This window comes from Paralichthys olivaceus, chromosome 6 (genome assembly GCF_024713975.1).
Source record: "Paralichthys olivaceus isolate ysfri-2021 chromosome 6, ASM2471397v2, whole genome shotgun sequence".
NCBI lineage: Eukaryota > Metazoa > Chordata > Actinopteri > Pleuronectiformes > Paralichthyidae > Paralichthys > Paralichthys olivaceus.
The window spans coordinates 27,321,014-27,339,315 of record NC_091098.1 but is presented as its reverse complement, the minus strand read 5'-3'; the positions used below and the strand labels follow the sequence as shown (position 1 = coordinate 27,339,315).

Below are 18,302 nucleotides of genomic sequence, written 5' to 3'. Positions count from 1 at the left end.
TTCAGTGTTCTTTCTCTCCTTCCTTCCTCCCGCTCCTCCTCCTCCTCCTCCTCTTCCCTTCCTCCCTCCTTTTCCTCCACCTTCCCTTCAAACTGTATTTATCCGCCTATGATTGCTCTCCGTGTTTTTTCCATCTCGCCTCACTCACCTGTTATAACAACACTTCCACTATCACACACCTGAGGAATGGAGCTACGTGCACACACACACACACACTCACACACCTGAGGAATGGAGCTACGTGCACACACACACACACTCACACACCTGAGGAATGGAGCTACGTGCACACACACTCACACACCTGAGGAATGGAGCTACGTGCACACACACACACACACACACACTCACACACCTGAGGAATGGAGCTACGTGCACACACACTCACACACACCTGAGTGCACACGTGTCATCACTCTCAGTGAGTTCTACTGGAACGAGCTCATCGTGGATGATTCATGTTCATCTCCAGACAGTAACTCTGGTTGTGCATCTCATCAGCTCAGCATGGCTTTAATAACTATCAGAAAACTTTTCTCCAAAGATCGAGGGTCAAAGGTCACTGATTCATTTTCTGAAGTCACATAAGACGCTTAAGAAAAGGAGGCTGAGGAGGAGGAGGAGGAGGAGGAGGAGGAGGAGGAGGGGGAGCAGGGCTCTTGAGGAAGAGGGTGATGGTGAAGAAGAATGCCCGGAGGAGATAGCAGAAGAGAGAAGACGGGAAAGTGGAGGAGATAGAAAGGTTCTATATTGGGAAGGTGTTATCTGAAGACGATAGGCTGAACGACTGGGGGGGGGGAGCGACGCAGCGAGACGACAAACTAATGCTGAGCTTCATTCTGTCTTCACCTTGAGACGCGTCGTCTTATCTCGTCCCGTCCTTGGACTGGATGCATGTGTTACCCTCAGCTTACAAACGGAAAGATGTCTCAGCACTTCAGCAGAAAAACGTAGGACCGGGAAGTTTCCACTGGATTATATATGTTCTAGTTATATGTATGTGGAGGGGGGGAGGGGGGGAGGGGGGGAGGAGGGGGGAGGGAGGGGCAGGTGGGTGATTTAACGAGCCTCCCCCTCTGCGGGTTGAGACAGGTTAACAGACATTCCAATCTCTCCCTCCTCTCTTTGTCTTTCATTCAACCAAAGGCAGGGGGTTGAGACACACACACACACACACACACACACACACACACACACACACACACACACACACACACACACTTAATCCTGGCCTTAGCCCACCTACATTCTTTCAAGACAGAACTGAAACCTGGTAACTAGAGATCCTTCTCCTCCTCGTTCACTGTCTCTCTCCTTTAAGTCACGAAAACATGATGTGATGAATTAAACACTGACTTCATCTGAAGTTTCCTGCGTCAACAGTAGAAAATAGAGAAAATAAGGATCAATCTCTTTAAAGTTCTAGTTAAGTGAAGTTGCACAAGACAAGTGGACTACAAATATTGAGGCTGCACATTATTCTCAATCTGAAATCTGAACAACCTCAGCTAGAAGAGTCTGAGATTCAATTAACTATAATAAATGATCCAAATAAACTGTTGGAAATTCAATAAATACAAAAATGTTTTTCATCAATAAACATTTAAACACATTGAGCCAAAAGATTTGTGAATATAATTTATAATATAACGAATATTTCTTAACTCTCCGTAAGTTCTTTAAACTGATTTAAGCTGATTCACATCATCTGAACCTGATGTAAAGAAACATAATGAAACATCATCGTGAGAGCAAGACGTGATGAGGACGACAGAGGACGACAGAGGACAACGGAGGACGACAGAAGACGATGGAGGATCCTCGTCAAAACTCTGCTAGTTTAGATTTATTCACAGATTTTGACAGGGTCCGTCACAAGACGCACGTTTTCAGAGGTTTCTGGAGTCTTTGTGTTATTTTATCACTTCTACACGTAAACTGGCTCAAAAGAGCTTTTAAAGACAAACTCCTGGTTCTCTGCTGAGAGAGAGAGGGAGAGAGAGAGAGACGGAGAGAAAGAGAGAGAGAGAGAGAGAGAGAGAGAGAGAGAGAGAGAGAGAGAGAGAGGGAGAGAGGGAGAGAGGGAGAGAGGGAGAGAGAGAAGAGAAAAGGGATGAAAGATGGATGAAGGGGGAACCTGAATTCCAGGACTGAAAAAACACACACAGACACACACACACACACACACACACACACACAGACACACACACACACACACACACACACACACAGACACACACACACACACACACACACACACACACACACACACAGGAGGGCACTCGAGCAAGAGGAGTCGGCACAAAAGAGTCACATTCAGAAACAAGTTGTTCAAGAGCGACGTTCAGAATCTCAAACTGCTGAAGTGTTTCTGAGCTGCACACACTCCTCAGTGTTTCCCTGTGTGTGTGTGTGTCTGTGTGTGTGTGTGTGTGTGTGTGTGTGTGTGTGTGTCAGCGTGTAGACGAGCCTCATGTTCATACGTGAGCGTGTTTCCTTCTCATGAATCACTGCAACAGCAGCTAAAACAAACAGAGCATCCAGCCAAAAACAAGCCGCTCTAAATCAGCGGACTGAAGCTTTAACAGTCTGATTCTTCTCTCAGGTCGCTGAACTCCAGGAGGCCGATTCATCACTGATGATGTTACCGCTCTGATTTATTCACCGCTCATTATCTGAGTTAAGTTTTCCCAGAGCGGGTGAAATCCAAGCAGCTTCGAGAAGCAGCTGGGATTAAAGGAGAAGTTTGAATTGTACTAAAAGACTCGACCACAAACGGGACTTTTCCTCCAAGACGGTGATGTTGTTTCAGAAATGAAAACTTTACTGTTGGAGAAGAAACGATGCAGAAAAGAATCTGCGTTTATTCTTAAATTTTACATTAAAATGTTTATTCTCTTCATCCAAGTTTTATATTTGGTTTTGTATCGGCAAATATACCCGAGTAGGAAGTGTACTCACCTGAAAGACTTTGTTTATAAGTAGAAATGTAAGTATTTGAAAAGGACCTTACATTTGAGTGATAGTTAGCTACAGCTACGCTAACAAGATAAAAGTCGAGGGCAATAAATTCCAAACTCAGCAAAGGAAATCGCCACATCACAGATTTACCAGTTTAGCAAATCAGGTGAAACATGTTCGTGCAGCAGAAAACAGACTGAAGTGATTATTCATGAATCACAGACACGTCGTCAGGAGCAACGAGCTGAAACATTTAAGACAATATTCCAGCAGAATCACACAGAGAAACCACGTCTGCACAGAAGTGTGTGTCTCAGTGTCAGTCCTACCTGTCCCAGGTTCAGGGTGACGTTCACCTCGTTGAACTCGGTGCTGCGGGACAGAGGCGGGCTCTGCCACCATCGCTCCGTCCCGTCGATGGCGTTGGTGATGGGACGAGCGCGGTCGCTGTCTCCCTGGCTGCAGGTGTCACAGTACTGGCCCTGAGGACACAGAGAAGAACCGCACGAGCTTTAAACGACACTGGAGTCAAACATCGTCAAACACCATGTGACCTGGACGCGCTACTAAGTTATCCTGGATGAAAAGCGACTGTCTGCCTGACTGGGTGTTACACGACTGTGTTGGAGTTATTATTATTTCTCTTATCAGATAAATCTAGTGCAAACGTCTCTGTAGGCGTTTTAAGTCTGTGGTCGTGTGTCTGGACCTTCTCTGGACTTTGTCTTTCACGTTTGAAGAACGCAGCGTCAGCAGGAGAAAACAGTCAGTCGTACTTTCCATCACATTTTCTTTCTTTGTTGAATAAAAGGGACTTTTAGAGAATGAATGATGGAGAAGCTCCGACAGGATGTTATTGATTAACACACCTCAGTGAGACTAGACCACAACTCAAAGTCTCAGCTGCAGCACAATCGCTCCGAGTCCCAGGAAACGTCTCTGAAAGGAGGAGATTTATTTCACGATTGTTTGTCCCTGGAGCACCTGGGTCGGGTTTCTAACATTTCAACAGAACCAGGACTCCGCACACACTAAAGTGACAGCGAGGCTCCAGCCTGGATCATATTCCTGCTTGTGAGTTTCACTTGTCTCATAAATTCAATCCTCATTTTCTGTCTGTCCGCTCGACAACCAGACACGACTCAGTGGGACGAGTCCATTCAGTACACAGCACCGGCTCTGACACTCGAGCTGTTTTAAGACTTGAACTGAAGTCTGGACATGTTCCTAACGTGTTCCTGACGTGTTCCTGACGTGTTCCTGATATGTTCCTAACGTGTTCCTGACCTGTTTCTAACATGTTCCTGACATGTTCATAACGTGTTCCTGACATGTTCCTAACATGTTCATAACGTGTTCCTAACCTGTTCCTGACCTGTTCCTGACATGTTCTTCATGTGTTCCTGACATGTTCCTCACATGTTCCTGACATGTTCCTAACGTGTTCCTAACGTGTTCCTGACATGTTCCTGACATGTTCTTCATGTGTTCCTGACATGTTCCTCATGTGTTCCTGACATGTTCCTCACATGTCCTGTGTGTCAGAGTCTCTGGACATGTTCTGGATCTTCTCCTGCAGCTTCTAGTGAAACATCTGTCAGAGGTCAGAGTGAGTCCATGAGAGAAAACAGCAGGACAACATCTGGAAACGTGTTGGTGAGGTTTCTAACACGTCCACATGTTGTGAACGAGTCGGACCTGGACCATCTGCTGCGTCACGGGAAAAACACTGAGGACAGGAAGTTTCCAGAATTCAGGTTTGAAAACGTCTTCACTCAATCTCCACGTTTGAAGAGCAACTAACCCTCAAACCTCGGACTGTGACGGTGGACGCCACATTAATGAAGATGTTTAAATCAAGAAGCACATCGTCTCCAACATGTGTCCCAGCCTGGTGATGATCAGACCGCAGCGAGGTGAGGGGAAGTAAATGGTGCGTGAACGTGTCCACTTGAAGAGTCCTCTCCACCTCGTCCCAAAGCTTCTTCACTCTCAGAGGATCCCTGAGTGGTTGTCGGAGCTTTAACCCCCGAACCCCTGAGGCTGTGTTAGCGTTAGCATAAAGTAAACAAGCAGGGACTCTAACAAAAGGCCGAGTTAGGAGATATAATCACTGCAGGTCACTGAGGTCAGAGGTCACTGCCCGGGAACTGACTCCACCCCACGACCCCGTCCCCGCCTTCCTCTCTCCCAGAGCTGTCAATCAACCTGAGATCCTCTGTGATCTTGAACAGTTTCAAATAGTAAACTATGATATATATTATTATATTCTATTATATATTATTCTATTATAATATAAGATATTATTATATTATAATATAAGATATTATTATATTATAATATAAGATATTATAATTATGAATCAGTCCATTTAGTGTCATTTAAACCATCTTTCTTTGATTGAATACTTGTTAATATTCTGCCTGAATAAACAGAACTGGGTAAAGACTCTATTTCCAGCTTGTGTTTTAACGTATCCACATTGAATCCAGATTTGATTTTCACCTGATTATATCTCCACCTGGTTTTAATATTTGTCTCCAGTTTGTTTAATGTAGATCCGACATGATTAATCTCACATCATGATGAACAGCATCACAGAGTTCACACTTGTGTTTTCCACATTCCTCCTGTATTTGTAATGAACTTAAAATGTCACTCGGAGTTATTTGCTCTCGTGTTGTGCACAGAGCAGGTCACAGGTATTTAAATAGGAAATGAAGGCGGCGCTGCACAAAAAAAACCCTGATGCTGAACTCGCAGCCAGGAAGTGACATCTCTAAAGGAGCGTGTGTCTGGTGCAGTGAGACGTCAGGGACTTTCTGCAGAGCCGTCAAACTCTCTGTCACACTGTTTCTCTCACTTTTCTTTCACGTCGTCCGTTCATTCCTCTCTCATCAACAGAAAGACCACCGGGGCCCGAGCGTCTCCGACTGTGCCTCCACCCTCAGGTGAACGACCACATCTCTCCGTCTCTCTGAGGGAGGACTCTACGGGACTTTTAGAAATCAAGAAAGAACTTAAAGGTCCCTGCAGACCGGTGTTCACCTGCGTTTCCACCGCAGCTTCAAGAGCAGGGGAGATTAGATGAGTCTAATCTAACCAAAGCCTTCTGATGCAGGAAACTACACAACAAGAGTAGAGATGGAGGAGATTGAAATCGTTTGTTTCACCGTCTGTTTTCCCAACGACACAATGGTCTCACTTCCACGTATTAATGTCGAGACTCCAGCAGTATGAAGCTCTGGCTCTGCACAGCTCTCCAACACCTGCAGAGGAAACGCTTCAATGATCTTGGGGGCATTTCTGGATAATTAAGTTCCTGAACCTCCAGCAGATGCAACAGGTCGACACATGCTCGGCTTCGAACTCCTCTTATCAGCACGGATACACTAAACTGCACATTTTACTTTTAAACAGCAAAAATGTAAAGAAGCTAAATCCAACACAAGGGAACGAGTTTTCTAAACTCTTCGAGCCATTTTCTCTCACTCACTCACACGCACACGTCCTCCTGCTGATTTTAATTAATAAAGACACTCACATCTCACAGTAAAATCAAAACAGGATTAACCTGCGTGTGTTTTCTGACTGTGTGTGTGTGTGTGTGTGTGTGTGTGTGTGTGTTGTTCTGGGGGGGTGCAGTGAAAGAACAAGTGGGCTGAGTCACAATAGCTCAGCAAAGTGGGCTAACCCTCTTATCCCGAACACGTAGAGCACCGTTCCTCGAGCTAATGACCAGATTTTCTTGGCTCCATTTTATTTCCTGGGCTCATTATGCAGCAACATGTCCACTTCAACCAGATCACATCTGATGAGGGACCATTCAGCCGGATCCTGGGGACGCTGAAGTGGATAAAACGTGGACGTTAATGAGCAGAATACATCGTCTCTCACACGTCAGGAGAGAGTTGAGTGTTTTACTCTTGTTAAATTGGGAACTAAACTTTATGAAGCCGTTCGTCTCTCAGGACAGAAAACCGTCCTCAGGGTCTCAGCTCTGAGTCTCAACCACCTGCTGTTCATTGTCTCCCTCTGCTGATCAATCCACCTCTGTCTCAACAACCACAACATCTCAGAGTCTAATCTCTTAGTGGTGATTAGTCACATGCATGTCACATGTTCTGCAAACGCTAACGTGAACCGGATCAGAGGCGAACGATAGATCGGTGGAGTGTTGATCCCAAGCAGGTGTAAGAACTCCGGTTAGAAGAACAGCCAGTGACCGGCGTCGCCCCCAGAGGAAGCTTCGCTCCGGTCTCGCGGGAACAGAGCGGATAAACCCGGTGTGATTGGCCGACACGGGTCAGTCACCGTGAGGAATGTAGGGAACAGGTGGGAGAGAGGAAGAAAGAATGAGGGAGGGAGGGAGGGAGAGAGAGAGAGGGAGAGAGAGAGAGGGAGAGGGAGGGCAATAAGCCAGCATGTTATCACCCTCAGGCCTGATTTAATGTTTAACCCATGAAACTGCAATAACCCTTTGTGTGGTAACTCCTGAATCCTGGAGGCTTCACGTCGGACACAGGCCCGGAGACTCATCTGCACGTCGTGGTTATCTGTGGACTCTCTCCTTATATAAGTGCTGAGTGTTGCCAAGTCCCACAAAGGAAGCAGTGCGTGAAATAACGAGTTGGCAGAGAGATCAGTGCTGACCTCCTCTGCTCAACTCTCCAGTCTGAGTTCACTCCAGGGAGCAGCATCTGCTTTCAGCCTGAGAGGCTTTTCAAGAAGACGCCTGATGATAGAAAACCTGAAGTGAAACGAGCGACAGTGACTCTGCTCACACCGTCAATCATGAGAAGACTTTTACTTCTTAGTTCTTTTAACTCTTTCATTTATTTATTCATTCATTGTCCGTCAATTCCAACTTAGTTTATCTAATAGAAAAACTGAAGGAATTCAACTATATTTGATATTTCACCTCAGAGCGTAGAAAGAAATATCATGTAGTCATATTATAACAACTTATACACCTGAGCATGTACCACAATCATACCACTGTAATACTGCAGTACTGGGATCATACCACTGCAATACTGCAATACTGGGATTATACCACTGCAATACTGCAATACTGATCATACCACTGTAATACTGTAATACTCATTATACCACTGTAATACTGTAATACTGATCATACCACTGTAATACTGCAGTACTGGGATTATACCACTGCAATACTGCAATACTGGGATCATACCACTGCAATACTGCAATACTGATCATACCACTGTAATACTGTAATACTCATTATACCACTGTAATACTGTAATAGTGATCATACCACTTCAATACTGCAATACTGATCATATGACTGCAATACTGTAATACTGGGATTATACTACTGTAATACTGAGTAGAGTCATTGATGTGCAGCAGATTAGAGCCTCTGGTCGAACTCAGAGTAACATCTAACTAACTAAACTTTAAGTTAAGTTAAGTTTAGTGTAACTCTTGTATCTAGACTCAGTGATTCACACTCACTGGAGCCACGAGCCTCAGAGAACAGAATAAATAATATATATTAAATATCATAGACTTCATCACAGCTGCAGTTCATCCTCTACACGACACATGAAGAACAGTTCGGTCCAGTAGAACACAGAACCCCGCTGCCTCCTCGCAGAGCAGCGTGGTAAACCCTGGCTCACCTGGATGGTCTGGCTCGGGTCCCCGGACACCGGGCCTCCGACCAGTTTGCAGTACAGGTCCTGCACCGTCCTGCCGGTCTCGTCCTCCCCGCAGGTCGCGGTGGCGGTGATCTTGGTGCCCTCGGCCAGGTTGAAGTACGGCGGGTGGAGGCTGTACCCGTTCACCCCGTTGGTCTGCAGCTCCTGGGCCGCAGAGAGGCGGCAGCAGCTCAGGAGCAGCGGCCACAGGAGCAGCGGTGCGCCCCGCGCCACCGTGCGCACAGCCGCCGGGAGCGCAGCGCCGAGCCGCGCCGCTCCGCTCGCCATCATTCTCCACCTGCGCCCGGAGGAGGAGGAGGAGTGGAGGAGTAGTGGAGGAGGAGAAGAACCAGGGGAGAGAGCCTCACGTCTGCGGCAGAGACGCACCAGCAGCGGGGGGAACTCACAGAAACAAGCGGAACAAAGAGCGAGGACGAGGAGGAAAGTTTGTCCTGGAGCGCAGCGTCGAAGTCAGTGTCCTCTCTCTCTCCCCCCCTCTCTGTGTGTCGCTCCACACTCCTCACCCTCCCTCACCCTCCCTGTGTTGGAGGAGGGGTCAACACTGTGTGAATGAGTCTGAATAACAGGAAGAGATCTCTAGGTACCTTCAGTACAAAGTATACATCTGTGTTATTGTGTGATTCACTCTGGATCATATCCAGAATATCCAGAAACTCCAGAGAAGCAACTTCTCACCATTCAATGGTTTGAATCACATACATGTTCCTATGGTCATAATGACGTCAACACAGCAGATAACATATAGATTCAATTCACACCTTCAACACACTGAGGAATATTTCTACACAAACAGATTATTCAGTCCCTGAGTCCTCCTGTCCTCACTCAGGACTTGTCCTCAATTAACGTTTGTCAGAGACGTTCTGATCTCACTGAAGTTTGTTCAAGTGTTTCTGATCCGTTTGGTTTCATTGGTTATTGATGAGATAAGAACACACGTCATGATTGACAGCTGAGACGTCATGATTGACAGCTGAGACGTCATGATTGACAGCTGAGACTTGAGCACTTGTTTGGGCGGGATCAAAGTTTTGAATGAGGAGATTTTTCATTTCAGGTTTGATGCAAAGACTTTGATTTGATTCCTGTCAGACCTCCAGGAAACACCTGAGCAGCTGTGTGTGTGTGTGTGTGTGTGTGTGTGTGTGTGTGTGTGTGTGTGTGTGTGTGTGTTCTCATGGACACTGGAGCACTGCTATCTAATTAAGCTACAGGAACCACTTTAGAAGATGAAAGGGTTTCTCGACCACACACACACACACACACACACACACACACACACACACACACACACACACACACACACACACACACACACACACACACACACACACACACACACACACACACACACACCTGGAGCCGATCGTCATCAACTGAACTTCAGACTCTTCTCTTCAAATTCATCCGTGGATGTTTGTCAGAGTTGGAGGCGTCGTCTTCAAATGTGTTTTTATTAAAATTATAACGATGTGAAACTTCTTTCTGTCGGCCTCCAGGTTCACTGACCCTGTGAAGGTCGATGAAAACAGCTGCAGCTCCTCAGACACGTTTCTAAAGGCTGGAAAACCTAAAGCAGGAGCATCAAACTGGAAGAGACGAAGAGAAGCTGCACTGGATCAGCATCACACACAGTTTGTCGTTTCACTTCACTAATCCGCTCTTTCTCTTTCTCTCTCCGTCTTCTCCCTGAACTCTAGAACTAATCTACTTCCTGGTTACCACGGAGACCTAAAGAGAAGTGAGGGATTGGTCTCTCGTCGTCGTGGAAACGGTTAACTGCTCCATCAATGAATCCTCTCACCCCCTGCTGCTCCCTAAGTGCTCAAATGAAGAGGTCGGGAATTTGTAAAAGAAAGTCGGAATGAATGAGAGGCAGAAAAAAAAGAGAAGTGTGTGAGGAAAGGAGAGAAGGAAGGATGGATGAAGGTGTTTCCCATCAGCCACCGTGCTCAGGTCAGTAGTTTAACATGGCGCCTGCGTAAACAAACCTTTTATTAGAATCCCTCTGTTACAGAAGTGAGGACATTAAAGAAACGACTTCATGAGAATGATAAAAGATCAAAACATTATCAATGGATCAGGAGCAAATCTCAGCTGAAGCAGAACGATCAGATCGTCAGGAGGAACAGACGACTGGTGCAAACGTTTGAATCAACAGACTTCCTGTCTCACTCAAATGAAAGAAACGTCCACCTCACATCAGCCACCACTGAAATCCTGAAGTCTGCTTAATGTCAAATGACAGCTTTGTGCTCTCAACAGTGAAAACACCTCGGAGGACACGATGAGACAGATAGAGCTGCAGAGTGTCAGAATAAATCATCCAAACTCCGTCACGTCCTCAAATCTAAATCCGTCCGTCTGACTCGAAGCTCTTATCATCAGAAATTACACTCGAGCAGACGACAACAGTAAATATTGTCTGTTCGCAGCATCACATGCTCCATCTCCTCGTCCAGGATCAGAGAGGACGACACGGAGCTGAGGGGGGGTAGTGTGTGTGTGTGTGTGTGTGTGTGTGTGAGGCAGGTACCTACATGCCCGTTGCTTTGTCTCCTCCTGATGGGGGCCCTCCTTCTCGCCGTGCTCTCTCCTGCCTGGAATAAAAGAGCCTGAGGTGTCAGATGCAGGTCAGACACTTTTATCAAGATGTCTGCAGACGCCCTGGATTCAGCTGCAGCGTCAGCGTCGAGGTGAAAGGTTGGAAACCTCCAGAGTCACGCTCCTCACACCAGGACACTCACAGGCCCGACAGCGTCTCGGTGTTGTGACGTCTTTCCTGACTCATATCACGTCCCTCCATCGTTTTTGTGAAATCAGGTGAAAACGTAGTTTAAGGTCGTTTATCGTTTGATTTCTCTGGTTTGAACTTTGATGGTTAATGTGACTCCACAAGTCAATGAAATGTAAAACACAGGTCTCGTTGTTGCTACACGTTAATTCTCTGTTTTAATAAAAATGTTGACATCTAATAAAATTACATTTCTATTGTTCAGCTAAGTGATATTTAATCATAAGTGATATTTAATACATCTTCCCTCTTTGTGACCCATTCACTCTCTCTCTCTCTCTCCATCCTGTCTGCTTTCCTTCCATCGTCTCTCTCTCTCTCTTTCCCTTCATGCATCTCTCTCTGCTTCTTTGAAGTCCTCCGGCGTCTGAAACAGGACAAAGGGACGAGCGGGGCGGTTTCTCAGGACGGACAAAGAGACAAGATGGAAAGATAGGGAAGAGAGAGAGAGGACAAACGAGAGCAGGGGATCGAGACCGATGAGACGTGATTAGACGTGGAAACGGTCAGAGGTAAAGTTCAGAGAAACTTTAAAATCCTGCAGCAAAGAACAGTTTGATGAAACGGAGTCCATGTTTCAGTGAGTGTGTATGTGGCTCCACGTGTGGCTGTAGAGGGCGCTGTTGCTCCGTTACACTCACAGTGCAGCTTTAAAGGACAGAAGTGACAAAGAAGCTTTTAGAAACAAAGCTGCTGAAGTGACCAACACAAAAACTCACCGACACACAACAGAGTCAAATATGATCACAACTGTGTGAAAGGACACAACACTGTGAGGACTCTACGTCCCTCGTCTCATGGCTGAGACACAGCGTTCTTTGTCTCTGCGTGTGTGTGTGTGTGTGTGTGTGTGTGTGTGTGTGTGTGTGTGTGTGTGTGTGTGTGTGTGTGTGTGTGTGTGTGAGGTATGCAGGGGGCCAGGTGAGGGAGTTCAGGGCTGGGGGGCGGGGGGGGCGGTAAGAGGGGCTCCCATCCCTTCATGTAAAGATCATTGTTTGACGAGCTGAGACTCGTCGTGCTGAGGGACAGTGCACATATTTTACATTTCATTGAGACGGAGACGGAGACGTCCACACGTGGAAACAACAGAATTCAACTTTCAACCTCGGAGACGTTAAACTGTCATTCTGTGGATTTCATGATTTCATGATTTCAGGTGCAGCTCCAATCAATCACTGGATTTCCTCGTCTGCATTAAATCTGTATGAAACAAAGTTTGTTAGTTCGTCTGTAGTCAAACTGACATGAACAACCTGCTCGCCCCCTGCTGGTCACCACACAGAAGACAGGTCACTTGTGCTCTGGCTTCACTTTCCTGACCCTGAGTCTGTTTTTATGAAGGTTTGAGCCTCATGAGTCTCTTGAGTCTTACTCACGCGAGAACTGTGCGTCTTGAACTGGAGCTTTAACGTTTCCCCTCGTGATGAGGATCCACACGCATCACGTGACATTTTCTCACGCCGACTACCGGCCAGTCATTTCTTCATTAACGGGAAGTGATGCAACCAAAGGTCTAAACCTCGGAGCGTGCTCACTGGACTCTGTCATTACATCACTTTGAAGCACGATGAGAGAATTCAACAGCTGTCAGATCATTTTCACATACCTCAGTGCAGCCAGGCCTTGTGGGAAAAAAGTGAGGGACGGGGAAGGGAGGTGGAGATGATGATTGTCTCACCTGCTCCTCACCTGCAGGGAGGAGAAAAGAGGAGAATGCATGTGAACGACGCAGTAAAGCAGCAGCTGATGACAGCTGTCGTTGAGGTTGCGGAAGGTTAAAGACGCCCTGGAACCGTCCCACACCACCGCTCCATCACCTGCACACTGTGTTTAGACCCAGGAAGCCTTCACCCTGTCATTCCCACGCTGACCTCGTGGTTCTTTGAAAGCCAGATGGTGCAGGGGTCCGAGCCGGCCTGAAACACAGCTCTGCTGCCAGAGCTTCTATAACACGCCACCGTCAGAGAGTCCCACCTCAGTGTCCATCAAACACTTTATTAAAGGATCCACTGCGTGGAGGAGCCGGGGGCGGAGCATGACCAAGAGCTGGAGGCTACTACCTGTCAATCACAGCACTATGAGTGGGCGGGTTTCTGACTCTTCTAATTGGAGTTTCACAGATCAAATCAATTAAACACACACACACACACACGTGTCTACAGCTGCTGCAGGATATTTATCAGCAGCTCGTTAAATAACTTTACCTCCGATGACTCTATTTTAAATTGAGTCTAACATGATGTGCAATTTGTTCTTTTTCTGTTCAGCGATGAGCAGAGCTGTAGTCTGAAGGGGGCGCTGTTTCACACATCTGAGGAAACACTATAACAGACTACATAATCAATAAAAGCATGAGTCACGTGGTTCTCATATTATAGTTACAAGAGACGGAATCAATACAAATCAATGTTAGTGACACTTTAGTCCCGGTTCGTAAATAGAAATATTCTATATTATTATTATTATTAGAACATATCCTGTACAACACCGCCCTCTGCTGGTCACAATGAGGTACAGCAGGGAGGGGCTCCTGATTACATTTGGCTTCAACATCATTCACAATAATCTAATTCATTAAAAATGTCAACTCTGATCTAAACAGCTATTTGAAACGATGCAGAGGATTTAGACGAGAATCAATATTCACTGAGCAGGTTTAATTTTCTCTTTCATCACAAACCATCAACTCGATGATTTTCTTAATTTCTTCAATTAATAAATGAATTAATATAACGAAGACAACAGAAAATACTACGACAGCATCAGGCATTTTGAGGTTTGGTTAAAAAGTCAGAATTAGATTCTTGTAAGATTTTCAAGTTCTCACATTATGTTGATCTTCGACTGTTTCAGATGATTCTCTACAACTCGTTCAGTTTTTTATTCCACAGACCGGAGTGTCAGCTCAGTAACACAAAATGCTTCTGATTCCAAATCCATCCCTCTGGTTTTAACTTGTCACGAGCGGAGATCTCTTCAGAAGTTAGAAAATAAACTCAAGTATTCAGCTGTTTGACTCGACTCCGAGCTCATTGAATGTTTTGCATTGAAAGACCTCAGGGTGTTTTCCTGTGACAGACATTTTAAACTCAGCTGGACAGAGGTTGTGTTGTTGAGCTGTGATTTAGATTAACAGAAACATCTTCTAGATAACATCTAAATTTCTTTTAAAGACATTTTGTTGTAGTCTCTTATTTAACACATTCAGTTTATCTTACGGCTGCGTCGCCTTTGTTTTTACCTTTTGATTCCACCGAGTCGACACATCAGCTGGATCCATGATCCTCCGCAGGAAAATCTAACTGACGTTCCACTGAACAGAACAACGTCCAAGCTCGATACTAAAACACGAAACCTTTAACCGACCCGTTTCACGTAAACCTTCTTCTTGAGTTTAGAAATTACAATGGCAACAACAACTTTTTTTTTTTCTTCACCATTTTATTTAACAAAGTTCCAGCGTCACACTCAGAAGTTCCTGAAAGACAACAAGAAAAAGGTTTTAGTTCCCAAATCAAAGATGTTAACAGACAAACTATCAACTCAAACTGCAAAGTGTTTATTATATATATAATATATTTTAATGAATCGGGGTCAAATTCAATTTATCTGCTTCAGTTTCAGGTGACGTGCACTCACTAGTAACACAATTTCATATATTTATTATGTTTTACTGAAGTGAAGAACCTTTAGGTTGAGGTTGTACACATTTTAAGGATATGAAGGATTTGAGGATTCTCAAATAAAACGACATTAAAGTACCAAGTTTGATGCTGGAGGAACGTTAACCACAATCCTTATTCTTCCATTCTTTTGTCTCTCTCTCTCTCTCACACACACACACACCTCCAGGTAAATATCTGCACTTACTTTGCGACAATGGTGTCGTCCCTCGCCAGCCTCAGGATGGAGTCATCAGACTCACCCTGCAGGAGGAAAAATCAAATGTTCACTTGGTCTTTGTGAACTGAAATGATGGACGTGCACCGGGTGTGTTCAACGCTCACTCTGACTTACCATTCTGCGGATGGCGCCACAGATGGCGTAGGTCTTGAACTGACCGTTGAAACGACCAGTCACCTTGTCGACCTGCAGAACACAGTGCACACTGGGTAAGAACTACAATGACACGTTTCAAGAAAGGGTTTTAAAACAAACATGTTGAACGCAAAGACCACAGAACCATTTCCCTGACACTTGGTGGAAGGATGAGACACGAGAGCATTTCTCCTCAGACTGTGTTCACACTTCAACTTTAATATAAGAGTCACTTCACTGGAGACACAGTTTAAACCTGCATCTTTAAACCATCGGTGATGAGAACTGTTTGTTTCACAGCTTCTGTGTGACTCTTCTTCACAGAGTCTGTAAATGACTCCTGATACATTTACTATGACAACTTTACATTTTCTTATTTTACCTCAGCAATGTTCATCTGGATGGAGGCATGGTCCTTGGCTCCAATTATTCTGTTGCTAGCAGAGCTGCAATACAAGTGAATTATTTATTAAAATATTGTCAAAGACATTTTCATCCTTCATGACAAAGAACTTTGATCATCTAGTTTGAGCGTAAACAGGAACAAACGACTCGGAAATGTAAAAGTTTTACAAGAATACTCTTGACGTGTTTTCTGAATTCTGTAGACAAGGTCGTATAAAATGTTTAAATACTCGTGAACTGCTCATTTTGGACAATTTTAAAAATCAGCCGATCAAATTAAATCACCTTTTTTACTGAAAACGATTTTTATCATGAAATCATGAGATTCTGTCCGTTTGTGTTTCAGCTCCACAATTCTCATCAAAACAAATGAAATCAGAGTCTGGTTTAAAAAACTTACAAACACCGAAAATGATTTGAACTGTGAGAATATTAATTTAACAAAGGGGAGAACTGAGGCTGACATCAGTTAATGGGAAACATTTAAATCACTGAAACACAAAGAGCTCATTTCTTTATTTCTCCATTAACACCGATGACTTTATTATTATCAAGAGCAGATTAATGGTTGAGTGAGAACGTGTTTCAAAGTCTTAGCTGTTCTCAAAGCTAATGAAGGACCAGGTCCCTGAAGAGCGCTCAGTTTCTCTTCCTTCATGTTTAAGTAGTTTTACTTTGTTCATCCCAGATCTAGAAACTCTCTGTGGTCAGGTGCTTGTGGCTCCTGGTCTTTGCACTGACTTCAGATCAGACGTGTGTCACGTTGTTCACCTGACGCAGATGTTTCAGTCATTTTATTTTAACTTGTCTGTCTCACTGTCCTCCACCGATGAGAGTTTCAGGAGTGAGCAGATCTGGAGTCAGTGGTTTTTCTGAAACGTGCTGAACGTCTCCACGTGTTCTGGTTTTCCGGATCAGCACCGACACAGAGACATGTCCCCGACACCCCCCCGGCTGTGATGGACACGCTGGACGTGGACACTCACCATTTGCGGGGGACGTACAAGTCCACGAATTCTCCAGCGTCGTTCTGCATGTTTGGTCTTGTACCGGTGGTCACCTACAAACCTGCAACACAGGGAATCAAACCTCGGTCACGACCACACACCCAGTCTCCGATGCTAGCTAGCTAACGACACCATGCTAACAGTTCCATGCTAACACAAGCGCTAACAGCACCATGCTAACACAAGAGCTAACGGCACCATGCTAGCGGCACCATGTTGACACACGACGCCTCGTTCGCAGCCTCGTGTTCGGTTAAAACTCCGACAGAACCGTCCGAGCTACACGCGACCGTCCCGCGGTGTTAGCCGCTTAGCATCGGTTAGCATGAGGGGGGGGGGGGGCTCGCATCACGACGGCATGTGGCCGCTCACACACTCGACAAACTGCGGATACTTAGACACACTTCCAGCGTCACACACCGAGGACACGCACCCGCGCAGACACACGGTCACAGTCGGTCCAGATTATCACCGAACAACCGACGGAATCCAGCGGATCGAAGGTTTAAAGACGAGAGCGCGAGAGGAACTCACCGACTCCGACAAATGGCCGACAGGAAAGAGAGAGGCGTGACCCGGAAGTAAACATATGTGTGTCTGGATGCGCTGGATTTGTCGCCACCTGCTGGTGTAGTACTGGTAAAACACTGAACTCAGTCACTGAAGTGAGCATCAGTTTGACTGAACCATGAACTATCCTCACCCAGTGAAACACTATCTGCAGGTCTCAGTCCTTCCTCTTTCAAAACTCTGAACACAGTCTCACGCAGTAAAACACAGCGAGAGTCTCTGTGATGCACTTGTGACGCATAACGGTGAAAACCAGCAGTAAAATATGAACACAAGTGAAACACACGTGTCGTCCACTGAACACAACGATTCAAACTCGATCACACTTGTTTCTCTTCATGTCGTGACAACATGAAAACCAATGTAAGTTCAGAGTGCAGCAGGTTGGTCCTGCAAGCTCACGACAACAATGGATCAGAGACACAGAGGACGAGTGTGTGTAAGAGGAGGTGGAGGTGGAGGACAAGAAGGAGGGAGGGGAAGAGGAGGGAGAGGAAGACGAAGAGTGGCAATTTCTGATGGTGGTGCAGTAATATAACACCGTGTGCTGCTGTAAGCAGCCGGGGTGTTCTTCACCATCGTGTCACTCTGGTCATGTGCTGTAACACCCAGCACCTTCTCACCTCTCCTGGTCTTAGAGATGAGTCGTCTGCACATGAACAGAACTCGAGATGATGGAGCGGAATACTGATGTTATGATTTGGGACAATGTTAGAGTGTGATGTGGATGAAGAGCTGTGGCCTGACCCAGAATCATGGCCGAGTATAAACGAACAGAGACAACACAGACACAGACACAACACAGACACAGACACAACACAGACACAGACACAACAG

General features: G+C 45.6%; 2 protein-coding genes across 8 annotated transcripts in view; both read right to left on the bottom strand.

Annotated features, from left to right (window-relative positions):
• lama5 (laminin, alpha 5) overlaps positions 1-9,065 on the bottom strand; it is a 62,600-nt gene extending 53,535 nt beyond the window's left edge. For all 3 annotated transcript variants that reach the window (XM_069526407.1, XM_069526408.1, XM_069526409.1), the window contains exons 1-2: positions 8,613-9,065; positions 3,291-3,443 (exon numbers count right to left, since the gene is read on the bottom strand). In XM_069526407.1, coding sequence (XP_069382508.1) covers positions 3,291-3,443; positions 8,613-8,921 — 462 coding nt within the window. In that variant the 5' untranslated portion in view covers positions 8,922-9,065. The remainder of the gene's footprint in view (positions 1-3,290; positions 3,444-8,612) is intronic.
• A 5,800-nt stretch (positions 9,066-14,865) lies between these two features.
• rps21 (ribosomal protein S21) lies at positions 14,866-17,566 on the bottom strand. Of its 5 annotated transcripts, none has more exons than XM_069526402.1 (6): positions 17,430-17,566; positions 16,875-16,956; positions 15,866-15,929; positions 15,463-15,534; positions 15,316-15,371; positions 14,866-14,923 (listed from the first exon to the last, which is right to left on the bottom strand). In XM_069526402.1, exons 2-6 carry the CDS (start codon positions 16,922-16,924, stop codon positions 14,914-14,916), a joined length of 252 nt encoding a protein of 83 aa, XP_069382503.1. In that variant the 5' UTR covers positions 16,925-16,956; positions 17,430-17,566; the 3' UTR covers positions 14,866-14,913. The 5 variants fall into 5 exon arrangements, with proteins under 5 accessions (XP_069382503.1, XP_069382505.1, XP_069382504.1 ...); XM_069526404.1 differs by having other exon boundaries at positions 17,329-17,465; XM_069526403.1 differs by having other exon boundaries at positions 17,316-17,463.
• Between the last annotated feature and the right edge of the window lie 736 nt (positions 17,567-18,302).

What these genes read in the sequence shown, in the direction of transcription:
- rps21 (XM_069526402.1), bottom strand. Translation starts at nt 16,924, where the DNA reads ATGCAGAACGACGCTGGAGAATTCGTGGACTTGTACGTCCCCCGCAAA. An exon ending in TTGTACGTCCCCCGCAAATG is followed by an intron (nt 15,930 to 16,874) that starts GTGAGTGTCCAC and finishes CTTGTATTGCAG; the next exon opens with CTCTGCTAGCAACAGAATAA. An exon ending in GTGGCGCCATCCGCAGAATG is followed by an intron (nt 15,372 to 15,462) that starts GTAAGTCAGAGT and finishes TTCCTCCTGCAG; the next exon opens with GGTGAGTCTGATGACTCCAT.